Source organism: Epinephelus moara, chromosome 18, assembly GCF_006386435.1.
Source record: "Epinephelus moara isolate mb chromosome 18, YSFRI_EMoa_1.0, whole genome shotgun sequence".
NCBI lineage: Eukaryota > Metazoa > Chordata > Actinopteri > Perciformes > Serranidae > Epinephelus > Epinephelus moara.
Genome location: NC_065523.1, coordinates 16185854 through 16210346, shown reverse-complemented (window position 1 = coordinate 16210346; position 24493 = coordinate 16185854). Strand labels below are relative to the sequence as shown.

The window sequence follows — 24493 nt, the reverse complement described above, 5'->3', positions numbered from 1 at the left end:
GTGTGACAATTAGTAAGACAAATGCAGTCCACTGTTTGAGACCAACAAACAACAAAACCTCCAGCTGTGTTTGTGGTGACCAAACCGGGAATTTTAAACCAAAACCTCTTTTCCGAACCTTAACAAAGAAGTTTTTAAGAAGGGGATATGAAGAAGTTACACTTTATTAATCCCCAAGGGGAAATTACATTTTTCCACGTTGTTGTCATATACACACAGACCTAAAATACACACACATGCAAACAGGACCTATACATGCATAAAATGGGGAGATGTCAGAGCGAGGAGGCTGCCCATGGACAGACACGCCAGGCAGTTGGGGGTTTGGTGCCTTGCTCAAGGGTACATTGGCAGTGCCCAGGGGTTGAACTGACACCTGCCAGTCTACAGTCCATATTTGAGCTGAATGGCGATTTGAATCAGCAACTGTCCGCTTCCCAGACCAAGTCCCTGTGGACAGAGCTACTGCCACCCCAAAAGTCCTTCAAGGGCTCGTCCGGGATTTGAACCCGGGACCTCTCGCACCCGAAGCGAGAATCATACCCCTAGACCAACGAGCCACGTTGAAATACACATAACCAGATTAACCACAGCACTGTCACAACATAACATTAAAAACTGACATCTGCTACATATGACAAGTAACTTAACCGTGGTTTGAAGAAATGTACAATGCCACCATTTATTTTGGCTGTTGGTTGGGCTCAGAAGCCAAGGACAAAACAATATCAGTACAATCTGATCCACTGATAAAAGTCCAATCAGGAGTATTACACTTGAAACAAAACCAATAAGATAAAAATAAAACAAGATCCAACAAGAAAACAGGAGATGCCATTCATAAGCAGTGGACACAAAGGGCCTTCTAAAATGTTCTGTGGACCATCTGGGCATCCTAAACTTACTATAACCAATCACACAACACATTTTAACGGGATACCGCACCCACAAAAGGATCATTTGTGTATCATGTTACACTGAATTTGTGAAGAAAACTAGATGAAAACATTTGTTTACAAACCTGTGCAGTGTAATCCAAGTGTCATTTATCCAGTTGTACGCTCAGGACTTCCCAAATACGTGCATTTTCACTAAAACCATAGTATTTAAAACACTTGTGCAAATGAGTTGCGTGCCTGGGCAAATGCATGCACTTACCCAGGCACTTGCTGTTTATGTAGAAGTGTTATAAAGAATAAGGTTTTAGTGAAAAATGCACGTGTTTGGGAAATACTGAGCATTAGACTGGATAAATGAGACTTGGATTACACTGCAGGAGTTGTGTGAGAGTTAATGTGGCCCCCTTTTACGTTACATCTACAATTGGCTCCGTTTTTGGATTCTTCATAGATGCATGTGAGAAAGTTTTCTTCACAAATTCCTCACGACAGAGGTGTGTAATTGATAAACAAATGATCATTTTGTGGTTGAAGCATTCCTTTAAACCTCTAAATACCCCAAACAGGAAGTGGCCTTCATACTTAACGCCTTCTGGTTCTTTCCCAGCTTATGTGGTGCTTGTTGCTTTGCAGGGTCCTCTGTAGCTTGAACATATATGTCATTGCACATTTAACAGAAAATGTGCAATGACATATATGCATACATTTTGATTAGGGTGCTCTGAAGAAACATTTTCTTGTATGCCAACCTGTTTCCATAAAACATCACCTGTTCCTTTCCTATCTCTCAGCAGCACATACAGTTTTCTAGGCCTCTCCACTCAGAGCTGTTGATTGTGTCTCTCTCTTAATTAGATCAGAATGGGGACATTGTGTGCGTGAGTGGAGACACTGTGTGTGTGCATTTTTTGTCACATATTATCTTATCATTTTTCCTCTTTCTCTCCCTTTGTCCCCGCTCCTCTCCTCATTCTTTCTGTCTGCCGGTTAATATTTCATTTGCTCTGCCGTCGTAGCGGGCTGGTACATTAACCAGCGGTGCCAGTCGAGCTCTCTGCTTGTGGCTGGCTGTATAAAAATAAACACACTCTAGTTGTAATGAACAGATGTCACAGAATTTAAACGTGCATAGCCCCCCCTCCCACCCCTCCTCCTCCTCCTCCTCCTCCTCCACACACACAAACACACTTCACCCTCCTCTCCCACCTCTCCTCCTCCTCCTCATTCTTGCTCACGCGTAAAGACGCACATGCATGCATGCATGCACACACAGCATGGAGATACACTCATGCATCAACATGTTTTCAGAAACACAGATAGCAAAGGCGCTGCTGGATCAAGACACTTGTCCACACGAGTGTATATTGAACATACACAGAAACTCTTATACATGTATTCCCATGTGAGCTCTCCCTGGCACAGGGGCACGCATGGCAGGCATTGTGTTGCTCTGCCAGTCTCTTCCTCTCTTTATCTGCCTCTATTTTCCTCCTCCCTCCCTCCCTCCCTGCCTGTCTGTCTGTTAGTCTGACAGCAGGCTAACACTGTGGTCATTTTACAGACTATTTTCATGAGGTCCTCCCATCCACTTCGCAGAACCAGCCTGTCGTCCCACAATCCCCAGCGGCATCATCAGAACCCATTTTGGTACTGTGAGGAAGGGATGGGCACAAGTGTATGTGTGTCACTGTGTGAGTGTGTGTGTCCATCCCCCTTGTCACTCCCGATCTTTTCCCACTGAGCGTGTGCCAGCTCTCTGTGTTTGCTGGCTGACAGGACCGAAGGAGAGACGATTGTTCTCCACGTACCCAGAGACCCTCCCCTGCCAAGTCTGGGATGAAATCCTTTCTATAGCGCTAACTCCTCACAGTCGGGCATCTCACAGCAAAACACACACCATTACTGCTCCGGGTGGGAGGGTGATACCATGCACGCTAAAAGTCAGTCAGATACACAAAGGTCTGTTTTACACTAACACTGCAACGAAGCTCTTTTCCGCATCTTTTCAGTCCTGCTTTAGACTTAAAATGTTTGTTTCCCTTCAGATAAGTGCACCACTTGAGTCACCTAGGTCAAATCAAATGCCTCTTTTATAATTTTCCTGTAATTAAATGACATTTTGTTGATAGTACTGGAGTGGTGTGCCCATTTCTGTTTGATCTGCTTCAATCCTGCAAATACAAAAAGGTTTCCTCATCCCAAATCTGTCAGAATACTCTTAATTGTTTTAAATTGTAACTTCAGTGCTTGTCTACCTGGCCCCCGTGTTTTTGTGTCTATGTGACTAATAGGAACAGTAATGTTTAAACTGGTGGACACCTCTGCAGCCAGCAGCTGCAAAATAGGCTGCGATATAACCACATGGAGAAATTACCTTTAATATATGTCCACTAAAAGTATTATTACTATTGTTTTGGCCACTGACCATCTCAGATTGTTATTCTAAGCATCTGACAACATTATGGAGAAATCTATACTGAGAGAGACCTTTTTGTTTGACCAGAAACAGCCCCAAGCCAAGCCCACCAGGCCCCATTTAAATAAACAATAATTTTGTTATCGCAAAACACACCTCATTCAAAATCAACAGAAACAAATTAAAACTCACAAAAGCCATCTTGGTTTGTCGTACCACTGTTCCAACAATCATTAACCCTGGTATGATTGAAATAAACTCTTAATTCACCCAGTAATATGTGAAAATTTACTGGATCTATACATGCTAAAATTACTGTTTATTTCAATGGAGTCTGGCGTGTTTGGTGATAGTGATTTTGTGGCTGTTTCTGATTAAACAAAAAGGTCTCTCTCTGTAGGGATCCTATCCATAATGTTGTTAGACACCTATAATAATAAGCTTAGCCTGTCTGTGGCAAAAATAGACACTTTTAGTGAACAATTTGATGGTGGTAACACATTGTAGTCTGTTTCTATAGCTGCAGTGCTCTCACTCAATACTGGACCAGTTTCAAAAACTGTTGTTCCCATTCGTCACTTAGATGCAAAAACATGTGAAAATAGGGTCCAGGATGAAAAGTACAGTTATTCCTTAAGTTTATGTTTATGCAGGGGAGAAACATGCATTTCTTAAAGTGTCACCAACAGTAAGTGTCAATCAGTAAACCCTCAGCAGCAGGTGTATCAGCAGAAATTGTTTCAGGAGAATTTTTGAAGACATTTAAAAACCTCCACATAATTGTATTTCACTGGTAAATGTTCAGGCTTGGTTCAAGGCCAAGGTTCAATTTGTTCATCCATAAAAACATGGAAATTACAGAGCTCCCATTCGAAACAACCAGCACTGAATACCAAAACATGGAGAACTCTTGCTCAGGAAGGAAAAGAGTTGAGGAGTAAGTGCAGAGACCTTGTTTTAAGTTTGGAGGAGCTGTGGAGAAAGTAGACAGCAGCGGTGATGGACAGAGCAGGTCATCATCCGTGTGATGGCAGAAGAGGCGGGCATCGGAAGATTAAAGGTGACGGAGAGGGATGAAGGAGAAGGGAGAGATGAAAGGAAGAGGGGAGAGGTGCGGAGGTCGTCCGGGGGGTGATCAGTGAGGTGGATGCGATGCCATCTGACAGGTCCAGCTGGGAGACTGCCCGCCCCCCAGCGCTGCAAACTGGTCAATATGGAGGCCAATTACTGCTGCCCATGTGACCAGGGCATCATCCAACCCTATCATAACACACGCGCACGCACGCACGCACACATGCCATCTGTGCAGACCAGCAACGACCCCCTCCTCTGATCCAGTTGCGTCCCCGTGCAGTGCACGCTCCTACTTAACCTCCTAAACAGGGGCCAGCCACGCCTTCCGGAACATACCGGGACTCCGTGAGCATGGCGGTGACGGAGAGCTGTCCGACAGGTCATGAAGACTTTCTCACACTCTGTAGTCAAACTCTCCGAACAAACACTTCTCCCTGCAACATCTGGCACCACCCAAACCCCGTAAAACCTATCTGGCCACCCGCCAAAGGCCTGAAACCTACCTGGCGCTCACCCGGATCTCCACCTCTGTCTTTTCACCCCCTCTACCCGGTTCCTCCCTGCCCCCTTTACCCCCCAACCTCCCCTCCCCACTTCCTCCTCCACCTCCACCTCCACCTCCTTTCTCCCTTGGCAGGACCTCCAGCAGTAGCGCGCTCTCAGTTTAGCTTCTGCCTCGTCTTCTGCCCCACTGCCCGTGCTGCACCGCGCACCATTGTGTGATAACAAACAGATGTTGTGGAATTTCCTCTGAATGTTCTGCCAGTGACAGGCCCGCTCCCTTGTCTGGCAACGTGGGGGCACACTGGCATACAGTCTGGCACAGAGGCTGGCCGAAGTCTGCACCATTGTTTCCTCTTTACACATGTGCAGCATTTTCAGGGCATGTGTGTGTGCAGGTGCCAGAGAAGTTAACAGTGCGCAATCTTTGCGCACATAAATTATTCAGATGCATGTGTGTATGGATGTTTAAATCAAATCTGTGTCCAGTTTAGCACTGCCTCATGGTTTGTCTTTTAATCACTGACAGATTGCAAATGCTCACAATGTCCAGATTATATTCCCTCTCTCTACATTGACTCCTAAATGCCTTCACCCCCCCTCCACATATTTCACATCCATACTATGATCTGATATCTGCATTTTGCAAAAACACTCAGTTATTATTTTTTGCTAGACGTTAATTGGAATTCACACCATAATACTTGTGACATTTTGATAATCGCACTATTGACTGTTATGTCGGACAAACACTCTTGATTTTTTTTTTCTCTCTACCAAGTTGAGTGAGAAAAAGAGTGGGCATGAACATGATAATTTAAACAGCGAGATTCATTCACTCACTTTTCATCCTGAGTGGAGCACAGAGTGTCATTGGAAGTTTTTTTTTTTTCCTTCTTCTTAAGACTGGCTGAGACTGACTGCACATGTAAGTTACAAGTCCTAGAAAATTGCAAAATTATGACATTAAATAATTAATTTTAAAGTTTGTGGAAATCACGTGATTAACCCAAATCCTTAAACTGGTGATGTAATTTACAAACACCTGTGAATTCCTTTATATTTCCTATCATCTCGTTTACAACATATTATTTTATGTTGTCTTTATTGCAGAAAGGTGTGACATAATTGAGCTTTAGGTAATTTCTTGACAGTCTTTCATGATGTGGTGACATGTCACAACCTCTTCCTCACACACACATGCACACGCACTCTTATGCAGAGGCCTGCCAGGTGTCTAGTCTTGACTAAAAATATAAATCATACATCTGCTCTTTTTGGCTGAACTTAACCCTTTTTTCTTTAAAGCTAAACATATTCTGCAAACTGCTTTTATAACAATAGAATTTTAATCGAACTTAATTCAAATTCTGGCATTTTTTCTTTCATATTCCAGTGTGTGTGTACCATTACACTGATTTCCCTGCAATGTTAGCACATGTAAGGCCTGTTAACAACCACAGTTTAATTCCAAAGATGCAGCACAGCCTTCTTTCAATGCATGAGCTCATGTACAACATAACATTAGAGGCAAATATGCATATTCATAGGCCAACTCTTCCCCAAAAAAAAAAACAACCTGCCCTACTGTTGTGTATTTGTGTATATGTGTGTGAGTGCATGCATGTGGCGAAGGGTTACTCAGGATGAGCGCTCTCGTTTTTAAACGTCCTGGATAATGAACAGATGCTGCAAAAATTAGGAAAGAAACATCGACTCCTCCCAGCAGTGCCACTTTGGCCCGGTGAACTGGCACACTGGCGCACACACTGGGTTGTCCTCTCCGGAGCTCCTGGTGCTGCTGCTGGGGAACATTAAGGGACTTGGCACGGCTCTCCTCCGCCAGCCTGCCAGCCTCTCTCTCTCTCACTCTCTCCGGACTGTGGAGGAAGAGGAGGAGGCGGTGGTGGAGGTGGTGGTGTTGGTGTGTGGGGGGGTCGGGGAGTATTTTGATAGATGCCCTCTCCCACTGCTCGCTGGCCTCTCTTTTGGGCTGGCTCCTCCAGAAATGCATGCAACTTTTTTTTTCTTTGCTGATGAGGCCAAAAAGAAGATAGAGGCCTAAAACTCGCACAAAAAGTGTAACACAAGCTTTTGGTTGGTCGGTGTGAAAACAGCCTGAACTGCAGAACTTCGGGTTTGATTCCCACCCGGGACTCTCCCACTAAATGAATGCACTCACAGGTAGAGGCGCGTGCCAAATGGAACATGCTGTAATTTAAGGCAGTGGTTTTATATTGAACCTAGAGGACAGAGGGTTATTAAAATGAAAAACAGCATCATAAAACGAAAAGTAACCAAAATCTGATTTTATTCCCTGATTAAAAATGATTTAAAAAATATTTCACACACTATACAAACATCAAATTAATAGAGATGTTAATATTTTTGCCTTTCTGCAAAGTGCACAGAACAAAATTTGCAGCAGCATGAACCCACAAGTGTTATGTGCAGACTTAACCTTCAAAAATCATGTTGTTTTAAAATGGAAAATTAAGTTTATTCATCTTTTAATCGTTTACAAGTTATTTCTGATGGCGAAATAGCAGGAACATGTTGTATTTTATGTAATTAAATTCTCCAAAATGTGTTGAGCTGTTGGCTGAAATTGTTCCATTATGTACTTTATCTTGCTTCTAATTGTGCAGATTTTTAAACCAAAATTTATTTTAAAAATGTGGCTATTTTCCATCAGTGTATGTCTTACACATAAGAAGTTACTTTAAGATAAACACAATAAAGCCCCCTTTAACATGCTGCATATATTAAGAGATCACATTCCTGGACACAAGAAAATCACTGGCAAATTATTTGGTCAGCTGCTCCAGACAAAAAAAAAAAAACGCTCATATTGTGTGTTTTTCACTTTAGAATTATATTTTCATATTTTTATATAATCAAAAACTACAAAATGAGTCCTATTGAAGCTTCCTGGGCCGAAACCCACAGCTGATACCCACGCAGTTTTATTCTGAATAAAATGAGAAATCCTCTTCACAGTTAAGCTTCTGCAGGTATTGACATTTATAATTGGATTTATATCGGTCACCATCACTCGCCACCCAAAGCCTGTGTGTGTCCTTACAGCAGAGAGCACCCAGGACATTTTGGGGAACATATGGGTCCCGGGGCAGCGCTCCAAACTCAGCCAGGGTGGCAACGGCTGCCCCTTGCACTGTGTGTGTGAGGGTGTATGTGTGTGTGTGTGTTTGTGTGTGTGTGGTCACCATGTAATGTTTAATATTCATTTAAATACATAAAAGAAAGGTTAACGTTAACTTTCCCTGTGTGGGGACGTCTTGTGTGTGATTATATAGATTCAATAAACATACAGATGTAATTGATTCAAACACTCCGCATAAATAAATTCATATATTTATGATGCACATCCGAGTCCACGTGTAAAATGTATGACTATAAATATGAGATGTGTGTTTAAAGTTACAAGAGGTGAGGCTATGAAAAGAGGGGGTCGACTTCATAATTCATATCTGATGTTTAATGCATTATCGAAGGGTGGAAATCAAAGGCAAAATAACAAATATTTACATTTTGTTTGAGGTGTCAAAGCTGCATTTCCTGATGTTGAAGTTAAATAAAGATATTAAATAAACAGGCTAAAGACTTTTTTTTCAACAAGTAGGCCTACTATTGAATTCACAATAACCTCACGAATATATGACGCATCGAAAAAATAAAAATAAAGGGTGTGAGGATGATATTTTAAAAATTATCTTTATGTCTTGATGTGATCTTTTTCTTTTTGACTTAATTTCTTATGCATTCAAACCCGCTGTGAAACCAACAGATCTGTTTGGGTAGAGTCTAAAAATAAACTCCTAAAATGAGTCCACCATCTTACAAAGCATTGTGGTGTGAATGACATGCACATTATTAGTTGCAATATTATCAAACTTCCTAAGGATTATTTGGATTTTTCCCAAATCTGAATCTTGCACAGTCCGGATCAGACGGCAGCTGCAGGAGCTCTCCGCGGTGCTGAAACACATTTCTCCCTCACATCTTTTCTTAATGGTCAAATATGAAGCAGGGCTCCATTATTATCCTGATGACCTTGAATGCAACGCTTTGGCATGAGCTAACCTGCATAGTTTGCATTTGTTGACCAGTGTGTCCAGGCTCCAATCAGGCTGTGGTTTTCAGCCACTGAATCCAAATTTGTTTTCATCCTGCATTTTAAACCAGTCCATACTTTTATTTAAAGGCTGCTTTTAAAATGTTGAGCTGTCCACTAAACAAAAATGACGCATTGGCACCAATTTACTTCATCAAGAAGAGTGACAACACTGCCCTCTCCCTCCTGTCCCAGTTTACAGGATGAAGGCCCTGAGGCTCTGTGAGCAGCTCCTGCAGGTTGTGGCACCAGCCTCATATTACCCACTGACACAAAGGCTGCTGCAGGTTAATGTCTCCTAAATCTCCAATACCTCTTCAAACACAAATGTCCGATTTATTCGTTTTTTTTTTAATTTCCCATAGAGAGTGTAAAGTAACCACGTTTTGGAGATGCTGTAAATAATGTTCGATAGGTGAAAAAAATCAAGTTGCACATGTCTCATTTATCGTCATTTTATTTTACCACACAGTTGGTTGAATACAAAGTTGAAAGACTTGAATTTTATGAAAGGAAAAGAAAAATGCTCAGCAACACATGTGATCCCTTCATTTCCATTGACTATTAACATTAATTACAAAAGAAAAACAACACAATAAATACGTGCAATAATAATAATGATAATAATAATAACCTATTCAACATAGCATTGCAAATCAAAACGGAAATATCGAACCAATATTTAATTTGAAATAAAAAACAGTGCAATGGCTCAAGTAGAAGAATATGAATAAATAAATAAGAGAAAAAAGAAAATGAGAAAATGTCTGATTTCATTTCTTTTTTTAAAAATTGAATTTTGGCTAGCCCAGCCATTGTCATATTCAGTGTGTGTGTGTGTGTGTGTGTGTGTGTGTCTTTCATACAGTGTCTTTCTGGGCCTTGTTGCCTCGCTCTGTGGTCTCGTTGGGTTTTGCATAGATGCGAAACGATTGATTTGCTGGAGGACAGACTCTGCTGAAACAACCCAACTTGCACATCTTTTTTTTTTTCTCTCTGCTCGGTTTCAGCATTTCCCTCTGCATTTCTTAAGATTTCAACATTTAAAAAATACCCCACAACCTCCCAAATCTCGCACGTAGAGGCGAGTAAATGTGATTTGCATTAGCTTCTTCATTGATTCATTTCTAATATCATCATTTTAGAAAACCTCCGCCAATGTTCAGGTGCAGCTGTAGCCAGTAATGTAGTGGTGAATAAATAAGTGGGTAACTTCCAGTCATCAAAATGCAAACAACCACCGATACAAACACAAATCACATTTTTAAGAAACATTAATATTTTTGAAATTCTCCCATCATCACAGGTCTTGATTTGTTTATCAATGTTCCTTTTAGAGATTTATTTCAGTTTGGATAAATTCTGCTGCACAGATCAGATTGTGGGTCAGGTGGATTACCCTCCATTACATCTCTGACTATAGCAAAACAAAAAAAAGATGGAATATCTGAAAGGAAAACACTAAATGACAATGAGTGAAACATCTCTCCAGAACGCCTAAATCCTGGCGGGTAAGCTTGTTAAAAAGTGTGCCGTGGATAGATTGTTGATTGCAAGGGGACGCACGGTGGGCTTCTCGTTTTTAATTGTGAAAAAACGCGTTCAGTTCATCATACACAGGGGCCCGTTCGTGGTGTAAGTGCATGTCGTGGTAAGGCAGGACGTTTTCAGAGTGAATGCCGCTCCGGGCCCCCGAGGAGCCAAACACCAGGTTGTGGGGCCCCGTGGGTCTGGAGCCAGGCAGACTGGAGTAATGCATAGAGTAGTGGTACCCCTTCTCGTTGTCGGGGGACGCTGAGCCTTGGTGCTTCAGGGAAAAGTTGCCATTGACGCACAGGGGCGGGCTGAGGGGCCCCTCATATTCGGGGCTGTTATACTCCGGGGACCCGCTCCCACCATACAGAGAGTCGTAAGCCGAGCAGTAGCCGTGCGTCCTCAGCGGATGCGAGTTCGAGCCCGGCTGGCAGTGGGGGCTGGAGAGACGCGCGCACTGGTAGGGGTAGGAATGCATGGAGAAGGAGCCGGAGCCGTACCTTCCCCCGTCCTGACACTGCTGCTCGGTGAGGAAGTTACGGGAGTTCAGCTGCAGGCATCCCGCCACCAGGTTTGTCGTGGGCTGGGAGAGTCCCTTGCACAGCGTCTGGACGTAGGACACAAGGTCGGGCCTTTTTCCAGAGCGCAATATCTCCGACAGGGCCCAGATATAGTTTTTGGCCAACCGCAGCGTCTCGATTTTGGAAAGTTTTTGCGTTTTGGAGTAGCAGGGAACCACTTTACGCAGATTGTCGAGCGCAGAGTTCAGGTCGTGCATGCGGGTCCGCTCCCGCGCGTTGGCCTTTACCCGCCGCAACCTGGAGCGCTCGATGCGGGCCGGGGTCATTTTGCGCTTCTTGGGGCCCCTTTTCTTGGGCCTGTCTCCCTCTGTGTCCTCTCCGTCGTCCTCTTCCTCAGGCTCGTCGTCATCGTCGTCTTCCCCGGCGTGCTCGGAGTGCGTCCGGCTGTCTCCTCTCAGATCAGATCCGTCCATGTCGTCCTGGGTGTCCGCATCCTCATCTTTGATCTTGGCGTCCTCGTCCTCGCTGTCCTCCGGCCAGCCCGAGTATTTCTGCACATCGGGAAGCAGCGAGGGGTCACTGAAAAGCCTCGTCAACATTGTGGCTCTGGAGGAGAAAGAAAAGGAGATCGAAGATTAGGCCTCGCATGCACAGAACATGCACATAGTAAATATACAATGAAATAAACGAAGAGATGTTTGTCATATAGTGGCAGAAAAAAAACGCAGTCGTTTGAGGTAAAACTCACTTTTACGCACGTATAAACATCCAAATATTGGAGCTATAGAAGTCCCACTGAAGATATATTGATTGTAAGGTGTAAGGTCACTAACACACACTATCAACACATTGATTTTTTATTATAAAATATACCCGAGTCGTTATTTTTGCCTGAAGGACAAATTGTGTAAATAAAAGGGGAATAAAAAAACACAGAGAGAAATCAGCCCTTAAAGCTTTGCCCTGAGTTACAGCCAGACGGATCCCCATTTAATTCCCTGCTGTCATCCGTGTGCCCTGTCGCGTCCTCTCGCAGCGGGTCCCAGCGGCAGGGGCCACATTACAGGTCCCTTGGGGGCCCCCACTTTCACTCCTCCTGACGCCCATATACACTCCTGGCTGCATTCCAGCACTATTCATCCACACCATACACCTCTCTCCTCAGAGGAGGCAAAAAGGGGGGATTTTATTTAATTGATAGGCTGCAGCCCCGTTTAAAGTCACGCTGATTATTAAATTAAGTCTTACAGACGTGTCCTAACTCAAGCTGTAAAAAGGCTTTGAGAGATATTAGAATAACGAGGCCTGTGAGCGAGAAGCAAGAGGAGAGGTGGCACACAATTTTTGGTTTACACCTGCAAAAAGATCAAGCTTTGATTGATTTTATTATAATTACAATTCACAAAAAATGTATAAATATGATTTAATGTGACAAATTAAAATGATTGATGTTATCTCAGCTCATAAAAAAATAGAATAATAATAATATGGAATTTTCAGGCGAAAAATGCGTCTAAAATATTTCTAAAAATACCTCAAAATCATTTTACGCGCGGCCATAACGAACCACAATTGAACTAATAATCAGCAATTAACTATAACAATCAAGCAAACATGCTAATTAATAAACCTAAAATGAAAAAATAATTTGATCAGCCTACCACTTGATTAGTAAGTGCAGTCCCATCCCAGGAAAAAAAGGGGCTACAGAAAGACGATGTGATCTTTGACAGCTCCAATAAGCCTCCTCTGGCTTCCTCTCTAACATGTTTCACTTCCCATCTATTATTATAGTGCAGCGGCAGACAGACTTGCAGCCCACAGTAAGGTAGGCTGTGATGGTTGGTTAATTATCTCGGGGGGTGTGCCAGGGGCAAAATCTCGTTTTTAAATCTCAGGCTCAGGAGGTTTGCTCAATTAGAAAGGAAAAAACACACACACACAACAACAACGTTTAATTAACAGACCGTGCAGCTTACACGAAATAGATTTCACACATAATTCAGTATGCACGAGTGCATGATTTCAAAGCACTTTTTTGAGTCGGCGATAACCCTTTACAGATGGAAATCGCTTGTATCCTTTTAGCCCTCGTTAAATATATAAAAAAAAACACACACACACATCCCTGCAATAGCTCCACTGTAGCTGCACCCACTGTGGGTTAAACAATGTTGTGTCGAGATAGATTGTTGGAGATAAAACTAGACAAACAGAGATAAATCACGCTGCACACTGCCTGTCACACTCAATGGCGTTGTCCCACCCTTTCATTTGCTCCGAGATTAAACGTGCAAATCATCGACAAAATCATCAATAAATCTCCCATTAAGCTCGAGGACGTCCTTTCGCTGAGGCTGGTGTCAGAATCTTCCACAGAAATTTCTGCTCCTGCACGCTGATTGTCTTTTGTGTCTCTCTGTGATTCCGGGTCCAGACGCAAGAATCTCGAAATCAAATTAGTGTCCGATATGATCTATTTACAGCCTGCTGTAAGGGGCTATACTCCAATGCTCAGGACTGCTCCGTGGAAATGATCCTGGAGGAGTGAAATCGGGAACGGGAGACGCTTGCCTTTTTGACTCGAGCGCGGTGTTTGATGTTAGCTTTTATAATCCAGGTAGATTTGGATGTCAAAAGTTGAAGGGCACGCGGAGGGAGAGCGGGGGAGTGAGGAGGTGTTTGTGCAAGCGCGCTCATACGGAAATCTAATAAAACCCCAAGCATGCACATGCCTTGTATATCCATTTATGACATCTTTTTTGTTGTTGTTGGAATGGATTTCAAAGTGTGCCATCACCAGATTTACGCAGACTAGGTGCATACCACAGCAAACAGGCACAGAAGGCGACTATACATTACATTTCCATGTGGATTCACGCCAGATTCGCCTTTTACGCAGCAAACTGTCCAAGATAAAGGTGATTTAATTCACCAAAACACGCCATGTAAAGTACAGTACAACTATATAACACAGAGATGACACCTTGCATTAATATGCATCTGTTCATCTGTTTATTAGATTAATTTCTCCCTCCATTTTGGACTGGCACTTCAGCATCTCCAGCTTTTTTTTTTTTTTGCTATTGTTGATGTTTATGTTCCAACTTACCTCGGCTCGAGCTCTTCACAGGGGATGGGAGGAGAAAAAAAAACGCGCTTGAGTTTCAGACCATCTTCAGGGACCGCACGAGCGAGCGAACCAACGCTCCCTGTCAGTGTATAGGTGCAGGCAGGCAGCGCGCGGCTTTCTTTCACTGGCGCTGACGGGTTGTTTAGGGGTGCTTCTCTCCCGGCGCGCGCACTCGAATAACCGGAGCTTGTGAACGAACGTGCGTCTCGGCGTGTCTGTGTGTATATACGTGTGAGTGAGTAAGTGTGTGCGTGTGTGTGTGTGTGTGTGGATATGTGTGTGTGTGTGTGTGTGAGAGAGTGCGCGTGTGGCAACCGTGAGCTACCGGGGACGGGGTTACATACCAGCTAAGGCTGTGATGCCAGCGCCCATATGGCTGGCACGTCACCGGCAAGAGCCATCACATGAGAGCCCGGTGATTGACATGCGCCCGCATTCGGAGAGATTTGCCCGCGGGGGGAGAGAGACATAGAGAGGGAGAGAGGGAGAGAGAGAGAGAGAAGAAGGAGGAGGAGGTAGGAGGTGGTGGTGGAGGAGGAGGAGGAGGAGGAGGGCTCCGCCATCTGTCACCGCGCTAGAGCTCACACAGCCAGAAAAAAAGGAGGAAAAACAGAAGAGAGAGGGAGAAAATAAAATGGTGGAACAACAAAACTCATCATTGTTGACCTGTGCTGCTGCTTCAAGGGATGGAGGCTGTCTTTTTTTAATCAAACCTCAAACCTTTTCTCATTCACCTGCCAAACTCACGCGTCAGTGTTTAATGCAATTTAGAGGAGAGAAGATATCCCAGCAGTCACCACGAGGACGATTATTGTGATATTATAGGAAGTAAATGTACATTAAGTATGATAAGGTCAACTTATATGCTGACTCCCAATAGGAATATTACAGTAATAATTACTCCTCAGGGGTCAAGCATAATATTACAGTGTTATATACAGTATTATGCTTTACACAATCAATTAACCTCTTTAAACCACTCTATCCTCATATCTAAGACGATAATACAGTAATAATGTACAGGGCCTATTATAAGATTACACCAATTAACTCCTCAACAAATGAAAGGTGGGTAAACTGGGCTCACCCTCCATCACATTTCTGTTCCAGAAGCAAGATGGGTGGAGGTAGGGGGATGGGGATGCATTATAAGTGCATTAAGGCCATGGAACAGAAGGCATATTGTTTATTTATTTACCTAATTGGATCAAATTATGCTTCAATGTATTCGGAGAACCAACAACCCAAACCAATTGTGATTTGTTCTGACTCTTGTGGGCACAACACCGGGGTGCAGATGACCCACTTGCCAAAGCTGCAAATGAGTCAAATTAGTAGGTATAATGTTACAAAGACTTCTGTTGCATGGTCTGTGCGTATGTGTGTGGACTGGTGCTCATGAGGTTAAGTGTGAAGATCAAATGTTTACTGGTAGCTGTGTCCGAGTGTGTGAGGTTTGCCAGAGCTGCTGCTGCTGGTGTTTCCAGCGTGCAGTGCTGAGTGAGGGGCGCCTGCAGGGGTGAGCATCGGGTAGAGAGAGGGGGAAAGAGACGTATAGGCACTGTGAGAGGAAGGGTGTGTGAGAGGGAGTGAGACCCAGGTGTGTAGGCCCACTAGGGATGGATGAAAAATGAGGAGGAAGGGAGGGGTATAGCTGTAGATGACAGGGGATTGGTGCTGGCAGGAGCTGGCAGAGGTGCCCAAGATTTAGGCACGTTGGCACATCAGTGACATAAAAGCAAGAATTCCTCACCACCAGCATCCCGGTCCCTTCGGTGTGTCTGCTTCGCTGCATTGTGTCCATCCCGGCTCCTAGATCTCTCTATTTAGCAGACATTAGTGGAGTTAATGTGGGAGAAATGAGCTCGATGACCACCAAGTCCAACTTGGCACAAAGACACCCACCGGACTGAGGGAACAGGGACCTGGAGGCTGAGAAATAGCTGATAGAAGCTCATCATGTCCTTGGGCCTGGATCACCCCTACATCTCCTCCGCAGCCACAACCGAGAGAGCGTTTGGGGGGGTTGCAGGGTCATCCCTGGGGTCACCAGTAGTGTGGCAGCTGTGGCTAGGGAGCCGTGATGCCGCACATTCACTAATGTGTCTCATCCCTTATGGGATGAGGGGATGGTAACCTGGCACTACCCCAAACCATGGTGGGGTGATTGTGTCAGTGTGTGTGTATGTGTGTGTAGAAGGGCTTCACCGCCAGCCAAATCGGTGCCCTATCCTACCTCAGCTGCACTGAGGAGGGGGGAGATGCAAGGGCTGCGGCCATGGAGAGGGGGGGCTGATGCTTCTCAACAAGTCCCAAACAACCTTCAGGTCACCTTGCCAAAATAAATGCTAAATGTCAACAGTGTGGCTTTAGCCAGCGCCGGGCTAGAGGCGACTCCAATCAGGGAGGCTTTGATCTGATATTGAAACGCCGGAGGAGAGCTTGTTTGGAATTACGTTATTTTAGAATGACTTTGCATCCTGTTTGTATGCGGATTAGTCTTAAGTAAGGGCCACCTGCTGTGCTTTTTCATAGGCTAAATGCATGTGATCAAGATGCAAAAAAAATGAAGCTCTTTCCCTTTAAGATATCAAAATCTCCATCACTCTGTTTTTTTCCTCCATGGTCAAATGACACCCAATAGCCTTTCAAAGTCATCAAGCCACACCTCCGTACCTTTGTCATCTTCCCCCTCCCTTCCTCCTTCTCTCACTGTCAGACGTGTGAGGTGATGACCTGCACTTCACTTGTCTTTCTGGAAGAAGTGCAAACTTCTGCTGGCACAAATATGAAATACAGCACACGCACACACACACACACACACACACACACACACACACACCATCCCACCCCCACCAGACTCCCGGACCCCATCTGCACTCTCCTCTCTCCAGCCCCCTAATTGCATATGCACAAATGCAAATGCCTATTAATTAATTACTTGACTAATTAGTGCAGTGGTATTTTAGAGCGATAAATCAAGTGGAGATGGGGGCCGAGGACGGCGGGGGCAGGAGGAGGGCTGCGCGGAGCATCGACAATGAACCCACACCAGAGGGAGTGCTCCTATTGTACAGGTCCTGTGTGTGTGACTGGTGGAGAGGGTGTGCACACTCGGAGCTTCTGAAGTGAAGCACTATTCAAAAAATGCTGAAGAGCCCTGAAGAGGTGAGTGAGCGAGGTGAGTACTCTCTGTCTGCAAGAGGAAGTGAGGAAAGGAGAAGAAATTCAGGCTGCATATGAGATATGACCTCTGCTCTGCCAACTGTGCTGTTTCCTGGCATGTGGCCAAGCTGGGATGCTGGTTGCACCTATTCTCACAAAGGAGAAACCCTCAGCTACATGCTATGGCTGCTCCCACTGATGCATATTTATACTGATATTGTAAACCTTGTACAATAGTTCAATGAGCATAACAGTTGGCATCGTTTACGCAGCGATACTGATGTGATAATTGTGGCATCTGTGATTGGGAGGTGAATAATTCTGGCAGCCGTGGTGAGTTGTGTATCTCTCCATGTGTGTGTGCGTGTGTGTGCCTGTAGGTGTGCCAGGCCCCCACCATAGGTACCCACGAAGATCTCCGGACTGAAATATTCATTCTTGTTTGCTCGCCCAGACAGTGTGGTCCTAATTGCAGCATCAGAAAGCTCCACCTCTCCCTCTCGTCTGGCTTGGCTGCTGTGGAGACAAACCTCATCTGGGAGCCTGTGTAAGTATGTGTGTGTTTGTGTGTGTGTGTGTGTGTGCACATCCTCCTCCATCCGTCCTCCTTTCTGGGGTTGGTAGATTTGTGCTTGGCTCGCTCTTCCCTCACTTTCTCACTCATTCACAAACACGATGCACAAAAAGCAAATTTTCAAGGAGCGGTTCACGTCCATCAAATCCATTCATCTAATTTGCCTGCGTGTCACATTTGCCATGTATTCTCAGCTCTGCCTTCATGCCTCATTCACTCCGCTTGTGTTGGAGTTGGGACGACTATTGATCTCTCTGTCAACATGTCTGTCTGTCGATCTGTCGGTCCACAGGGTGTGTGTGTGAAGCTCTGGAGTTTTTCATCAGTTCCCGTGCCAACCCAACCCGTGCCTGGCCAAGCTGAACCATCTTGTGGGATTTTTGGCTTTTAATTATAGTAAGAGAGGATTAATTATGGCAGTGGAAACAAGGGGCCATGCATTATTGATGCTATGAGTGAAGGGCTGGAGGGGGTAGAGGGTGCTAATTAAATCACTGCCCTACTGCCACGTCCTCCTCTGTCTCTGCCTCCACCATGTCTTCCACCTGCTACATCTCCAACACCCCACCCTACTTTACTCCTCGCACCCACCCACACACTTGTCACTCACACAAACACTCATACCTCTGTCGTGTTGTTTTTGTCTGCTATTTATTATCATTATTATCATTTTACCCAGGTCTACCTCATTAAAAATCTCCACATCAAAGTTTGGACATATCTCCCACTCATCAAAGCGTCCTCACCTTTTCAGGAATCAAGTGTTTCATTCATCTTCAGTCATGTACCAGTAGATTTTCTCTCCATGGTATCTCTTGCATGCTGCCACATCCTGTTGATAGTGATTAGTACATCTATTCAGTGTTCCTCAGTGGTGACACATTTTAAATTTGCTTCCATCCTAAATGAGCACCTCAGTTTCAATTTCAACCCCCATTAGGAAAGCTCCTTCCAGTCAACAGGAGATGAGCCTCTCCGAGAGCAAAGTGTAACAAAAGGCTGCCATCTACTGGAATATATTCATAATGATCACTTTTATCATTTAAGCTCTGTGTGTCTGTACTTACACTTTTGAGTTGTTAGACTCTGTTTAACATTAAACTAACCATAAAAATTTGAATTGAAATTTAAGAGAGATAATTGTCAAAAAGAAATGCTTTTTTTTCTTGTGCCCTCAAGTGGAAAAGCAGAAACTCTATGGTAGTAGAGTCATTTTTACACCATTTCCTTCCCTATTTTCAGACCAGTTACATTAAGTGTAACCATGAGAGGCAATAAAGTAATTGACATTACACAGGAGCCAGCTATTTTGCAGTAAAGAAGAGTCTTTTATATCTTAAAGGGAGACTTCGTTGATTTCCAACTAGCTTCGTATCATAACCAAGTAGGCAGTATGTGTAAATGAACTGCGGTAAACTTCCCTCCATCTTACCAGCACCCAGATCTCCCTGCTCATCTCAGACAAAATGCAGTGGATGATGCGTTTTGCATCATTCAGCCAATTTTTCGCTGGCTCCAGGGCTGTTTGCTCGAACTACACTTCCACTTCCTGATTTTTGTACTGCCTACCACCATGAACACAGAGAGTCAGGTTCATCAGGAGGGCCCGCAACATCATCAAGGACAGCACACACACCAACCACAGTCTCTTCACACATCAGGCAGATGCTACAGGAGTGTGAAATCCAGGACAACATGACTGACAAACAGCTCCAACTTGCCATCAGACGGCTGAACAACAGCACCGAACACAGCCCCCTACCATCACATCAGGCTCACAAATCATCAATTGTGCTTATTTTAATTTTTAAATCTAACTTTTATTCTTATTTATTATTGGTTTGCGAGGAGGGGAACTGGCAATTTAGAATTTTATTGTGTTTACTGTGCAAGTGACAATACACTTCTTGAATCTACAGAAGGATGAGAGAGAGACTCAACTCTGTCTCCCCCTCTCTCTCAAACTCAGACCAAACTCAGATCAAATGTAAAACTAGGCAGTGCAAATTAAGTATGAACCAAGATTCTGTTACTGCCTATTTCTCACCTTTAATGTCTTCAGAACCACATTTCAGTGCACTGTTTGGCTGTAGTACAAGAATTTGTAAACAGGAAGTGGCTGCCATACTGTTCCCTGAACTACTGGAAAAACTGAGGCTGACAAAACTGAAATCAAACCGTAAAACTAAGCAGTGTTGATCAAATATGAACCAAAATTCTGTTACTGTGTCGCTTATTTCTTCTCTAAAATGTTTTCAGTCTCATATTTTAACTTACCATTTAACTGTATTCAAGATTGTTATCTGCCAGTTGCCATATTGTTTCCTGTGTCAAAATAGCCAAGCTTGCATTATGTCACCCACCAGCAGGAGTGTTTATTGGTCCGGTGTGGTGCAGTGCATTGTGGTAGTTGTTGATTTCTTACTTCAAATCAAATGCAACAGCCCCTTTTCTGCTGTTTCCTCTGGTCAGGGAGCACCAATTTTAAAAGTATTATGTGTCTTTATACTGCATAGACAGCCTATGAAAAGACCATCTTTCTAGCATCCGTGATACGTTATGTTGTCTACTATTGCTGAAACTGTGCATAGCGTGAAACCTTCAAACAGAATAATTGCACAGGTACTCACTGATTTTCTTCACAGTAAAAAAGGCGAATTCATTGTGCAGGGAGCCTCAGTTGGGTCTCAACAAAGGTCATCTGTTCTGGTGGTCTTAAGACCCCAATTGGAGAACCACACTTTTACTTTCTATTTAACCCTCAACACTGATGATCAATTGGTCTCATTTTTAACTCCTGTCCTTCTTTGTGTCTTTCCTTATATCTCCTCTCTCCTTACTCCTGTGATCCTCTCCCTAAATTCTCAGTGTCCCATCATGCGCTGTGTTGTCCCAACACATTCCAGATGGATATATTGGTTCCCTGACGTCTGAAAATGCAATGATAACAAGCTGAGGAGGTAATCCCCTGTCTGTCCCTTTGTTTTCTGTCGTATTTTCATGTACAGTGCTCAGTGCACCACTTTGTGTTAGGATCTCTACTGAAGGGACCAATCAAACAGGAAAATTACATCTATATCAAAAGTGGTAAGTAAAAACCCCTGGAACAAATCATAAGAATAGGAAGATCAATAAATAACTTTGTGAAAAAAATACGATGAGGAGCACAAAATTTCCTTAGCTGTGTCTGACCTCTGACCTCTGGATGGCAGCAAAGAAAACAAAAGAATCAAAATGTCATGATTATTTACGTGTCACTCGTAATGACATCAACAGGACAGCAGATGGTGCACCTGTATCCTTCATGGCCAACAGTGCAACAGCAACTACAGCTTGAAACTGCAAGACAGTGCAGCTTTCCCAGGTGCATGTGACTATGACTGTTGATGCGAACAGTACCTGTTTATTGTGTGATGGTATGTTATATAAGGGAAAGGAGGGGGTTGAGTGAGGAGTCAGGTGTTGAATGACAGGCAGTGCTTCTCTGTGTCCCAGGACACCTGCTATGATGGTACAAAGCCTCTCTGTGATCCTGATTAATGGAATATTTCACTTTTTACAGCGAGGTTTGTCCCTGAAATCCCCTGTGAAGGTATCAGCTTATTACTGCAGGAGCACCTGGCAAATAGAGGGAATTAGGTGGCATGAACGAGAGGGGTCAAGGAGTGGACTAGATTTATGTCTTCTTCTGTTATTTTTCCAACACTGTTGCTTGTTCCTTTTGTTTTCAGCTATCATTAATGCAAAATGCATACCCAGAATACATTTGGTCTTTATGGCAGGTCGGGTATCATCAGTAGGGGGTCTGAGGGGCCTGTGAGTCACTTTCATAACAGGGAGGTTTTTGTCAGCTCTTGCGCCACCAAGTGTCACATGGTACAAGATGCCCTGTTTAGGAGTAGATAGAATTACACACTTTTTCCTAATCTGTCTTTGGAGCTGCTTTGGAGTGTCTCCAGTGTGTGTGTGTGTGTGTGTGTGTGTGTACAGTGCACATGTCACACATTTTGTACAGCATGTCCCTGCTTTCCGCTGGAGTTATTATCACAGTGTGATCCATCTTCCTCTGGTTTTTCCTCTGGTTCTGCAAGCACCGTGATTTAATGACACAATATGTATAAACACAGTGAAGCGTACTAAAAACAGAAGCAGACTCATGTGGGCCTACATATAGGTGGGTTTAGCTGATGTCTGTAAATACACCTAGCTGCATCACGAGCAGAGCAAGTGACATATCAGGCGTAATTAGAGGTACAAACACATACAGACACTCCCCGGGGGATTCACACCCACAAACACTGAAAGGCAGTGGTTACATAATATACAGATCAAATATTTACAAATCAATTTAAGTGGTGCAGCATCAGGACATTGGAAATATCAAGATCAGCTGAGGTAAACACGGAACATGAAAGCTCAGGTGATTTTCTTTGTTGATCCATTTATGCACAAATGAGTCCATATAATGAAGAATATCTATTCCTAATTAGAGCAGTTTGTTCTACTTGTCAGTGTGTCAGCAGTGTGGAGTGATTTTGTTAATATGACAGACAATGCCTGGCTGCTCTGTGTCACCTGACATTTCGTCTCTTTAACAACAGCAAATAGGGAGGCTGCTCGTGTTTGTGGAGCAACACTTCATACTTATTGCTTTGACATAGTGATGTTCATCAAAGTGTTTACCTCCTCCATATTACACAAAGCAGCTCTTATGGAGCTGTAGATGACGAGCTGAGAAGGCAGAGCAACGCCCCAGTAGTAAATACTATTGGATTTACCCAAGAACAGAACGTGCCGTCTGATTTAAAAAAATAAATAAATCTGATTTACTGGTGCCCTAAATCAGATTTTCTGGTGCTCTAATCCAGCCTGTATGTATTATGCAGCATGAAGTCTCCACATGTGCTAATATACTTTTCTATAAATCATTTTATATGCATCAATCCTGGTTTAAGTATCTCTGTGAACAACAGCACAGTGAAGCACATAGCATACAATCATGCCACTAATTTTATTCTTATTCTCTTTTTTAATAATGTTCTTACTTGATTTATCATCATTTTTTAAAGAAAGAAAAACATCTTATTTGCAGTTACTTTCCTCACTAAATCCTCAAACCAAGGCTGAAAGACACGTTTTATTTTGCCAGAGATTTGTGATTATTTTTGGAGATTAAATGCCTCGTCTTATATTGGAGTCTCAGATCACAGCTGATCATCCTATTTATGTTCACTGCGACAGCCTTGCACTTGCTTGTTTAGTCTGTGTTTGACTATTTTCTTGTTCTCTCCGGTTTTATCTTGGCTTGTCCTCCCAGGTTTATTTTATCATTGGAGTCGCACTGTACAGCACACTCTTTTAATTTAAGTGATACCAACCGATTAAAATAGAATAGAGTTGAAACTCAATTGTCCAAATGTGGAAATTTGTTTAAATTCTCACCTTGCTTCAGTGACATCCAAGTGTACTCCAGGACACCACTACTTTGCAGTTAGGTGTGGTTACAGGTGCACCAGAGGACACTTCTGGTCACACCCATCAATGATGCTAAGTTTAGTTTGAGTCTCATGTATTTCATATTTACAGTTGTGGCCTGCCCAGTTAATGGATTTCTTTACAATTTTTTCCAACATTCCCTCATTTTTAGCCTAACGAATGCTACAGCAGCGTGAGATGGAAAGAGGCAAAACATTTTCCTGAAATCTTCTATGAACCACTTACTATTTTTCTAATGCCACACGAATAAAGTGCATTAAAGGTATACTTCACCCCCCAAAATGACTTACTCACCCCGTGTTACATTGAATTTGTGAAGTATACTTTGTTTTTCTTGCACACCTCCGTGGTGTATAAAGAATCCAATAATCGAGAAAATTCTTGATGAATGGAGGTCATAAGGGGACCGCATCTAACACAAGCAAATTTATATCAAAACATCAGTTTACAAACTCTCACACAACTCATGCAGTATAACCCAAGTCTCATTTATCCAGTTGTATAATCAGTAGGCTACTTCCCAAACAGAGGAGCCTTTTCCAACGGGAAACTGAACACGGAAGCTGCTGGTCAACTGCTGCCTCTATCAGTGTTATTGTGTGCTTTTGGTGAATCTGAACTAATGCTTTACAACACCAAAAACCACACAATAATACAAAAAAGAAACTGACTGAGGCTGATTCTCGTTTTTGTCAACGGCGGAGTCAATGGAGTCTGGCTTTGAAAAGAGCAGAGGTAAGTTTCACTTTCAGTTTAGGTCCTCCACTGGAAAGAGCTGTCTGTTTGGGAAGTTCTGAGCACTTTACTGGCTAAATGAGGCTTGAATTCTACTGCATGAGTTTGGTGAGAGTTTGTAAACGGATGTTTTGATATGATTTTGCTGTTGTTAAATGCAGTCCCCTATGACTTCCATTCATCAAGAATTTACTACGTTATTGGATTCTTTGTACACCGTGGAGGCGTGCCAGGAAAACAAAGTTTTCTTCACAAATTCAACTAAATATGGGGTGAGTAACTCATTTTGGGGTGTGAAGTATTCCTTTAGT

The 24493-nt window shown here is 43.4% G+C and overlaps 1 protein-coding gene and 1 non-coding gene across 3 annotated transcripts; both read right to left on the bottom strand.

The window, feature by feature from the left end:
* Positions 1-488: 488 nt before the first annotated feature.
* trnap-cgg (transfer RNA proline (anticodon CGG)) lies at positions 489-560 on the bottom strand. Its single transcript has one exon. It is a non-coding gene; the product is annotated as a tRNA-Pro (tRNA).
* A 9467-nt stretch (positions 561-10027) lies between these two features.
* On the bottom strand, positions 10028-14452 carry LOC126405288 (neurogenic differentiation factor 2-like). 2 transcript variants are annotated; one of them, XM_050068952.1, is made up of 2 exons: positions 14192-14452; positions 10028-11685 (listed from the first exon to the last, which is right to left on the bottom strand). In XM_050068952.1, exon 2 carries the CDS (start codon positions 11676-11678, stop codon positions 10608-10610), a length of 1071 nt encoding a protein of 356 aa, XP_049924909.1. In that variant the 5' UTR covers positions 11679-11685; positions 14192-14452; the 3' UTR covers positions 10028-10607. The 2 variants fall into 2 exon arrangements, with proteins under 2 accessions (XP_049924909.1, XP_049924910.1); XM_050068953.1 differs by lacking the exon at positions 14192-14452 and adding an exon at positions 12741-13144.
* Positions 14453-24493: the final 10041 nt, after the last annotated feature.

What these genes read in the sequence shown, in the direction of transcription:
- LOC126405288 (XM_050068952.1), bottom strand. Translation starts at nt 11,678, where the DNA reads ATGTTGACGAGGCTTTTCAGTGACCCCTCGCTGCTTCCCGATGTGCAG.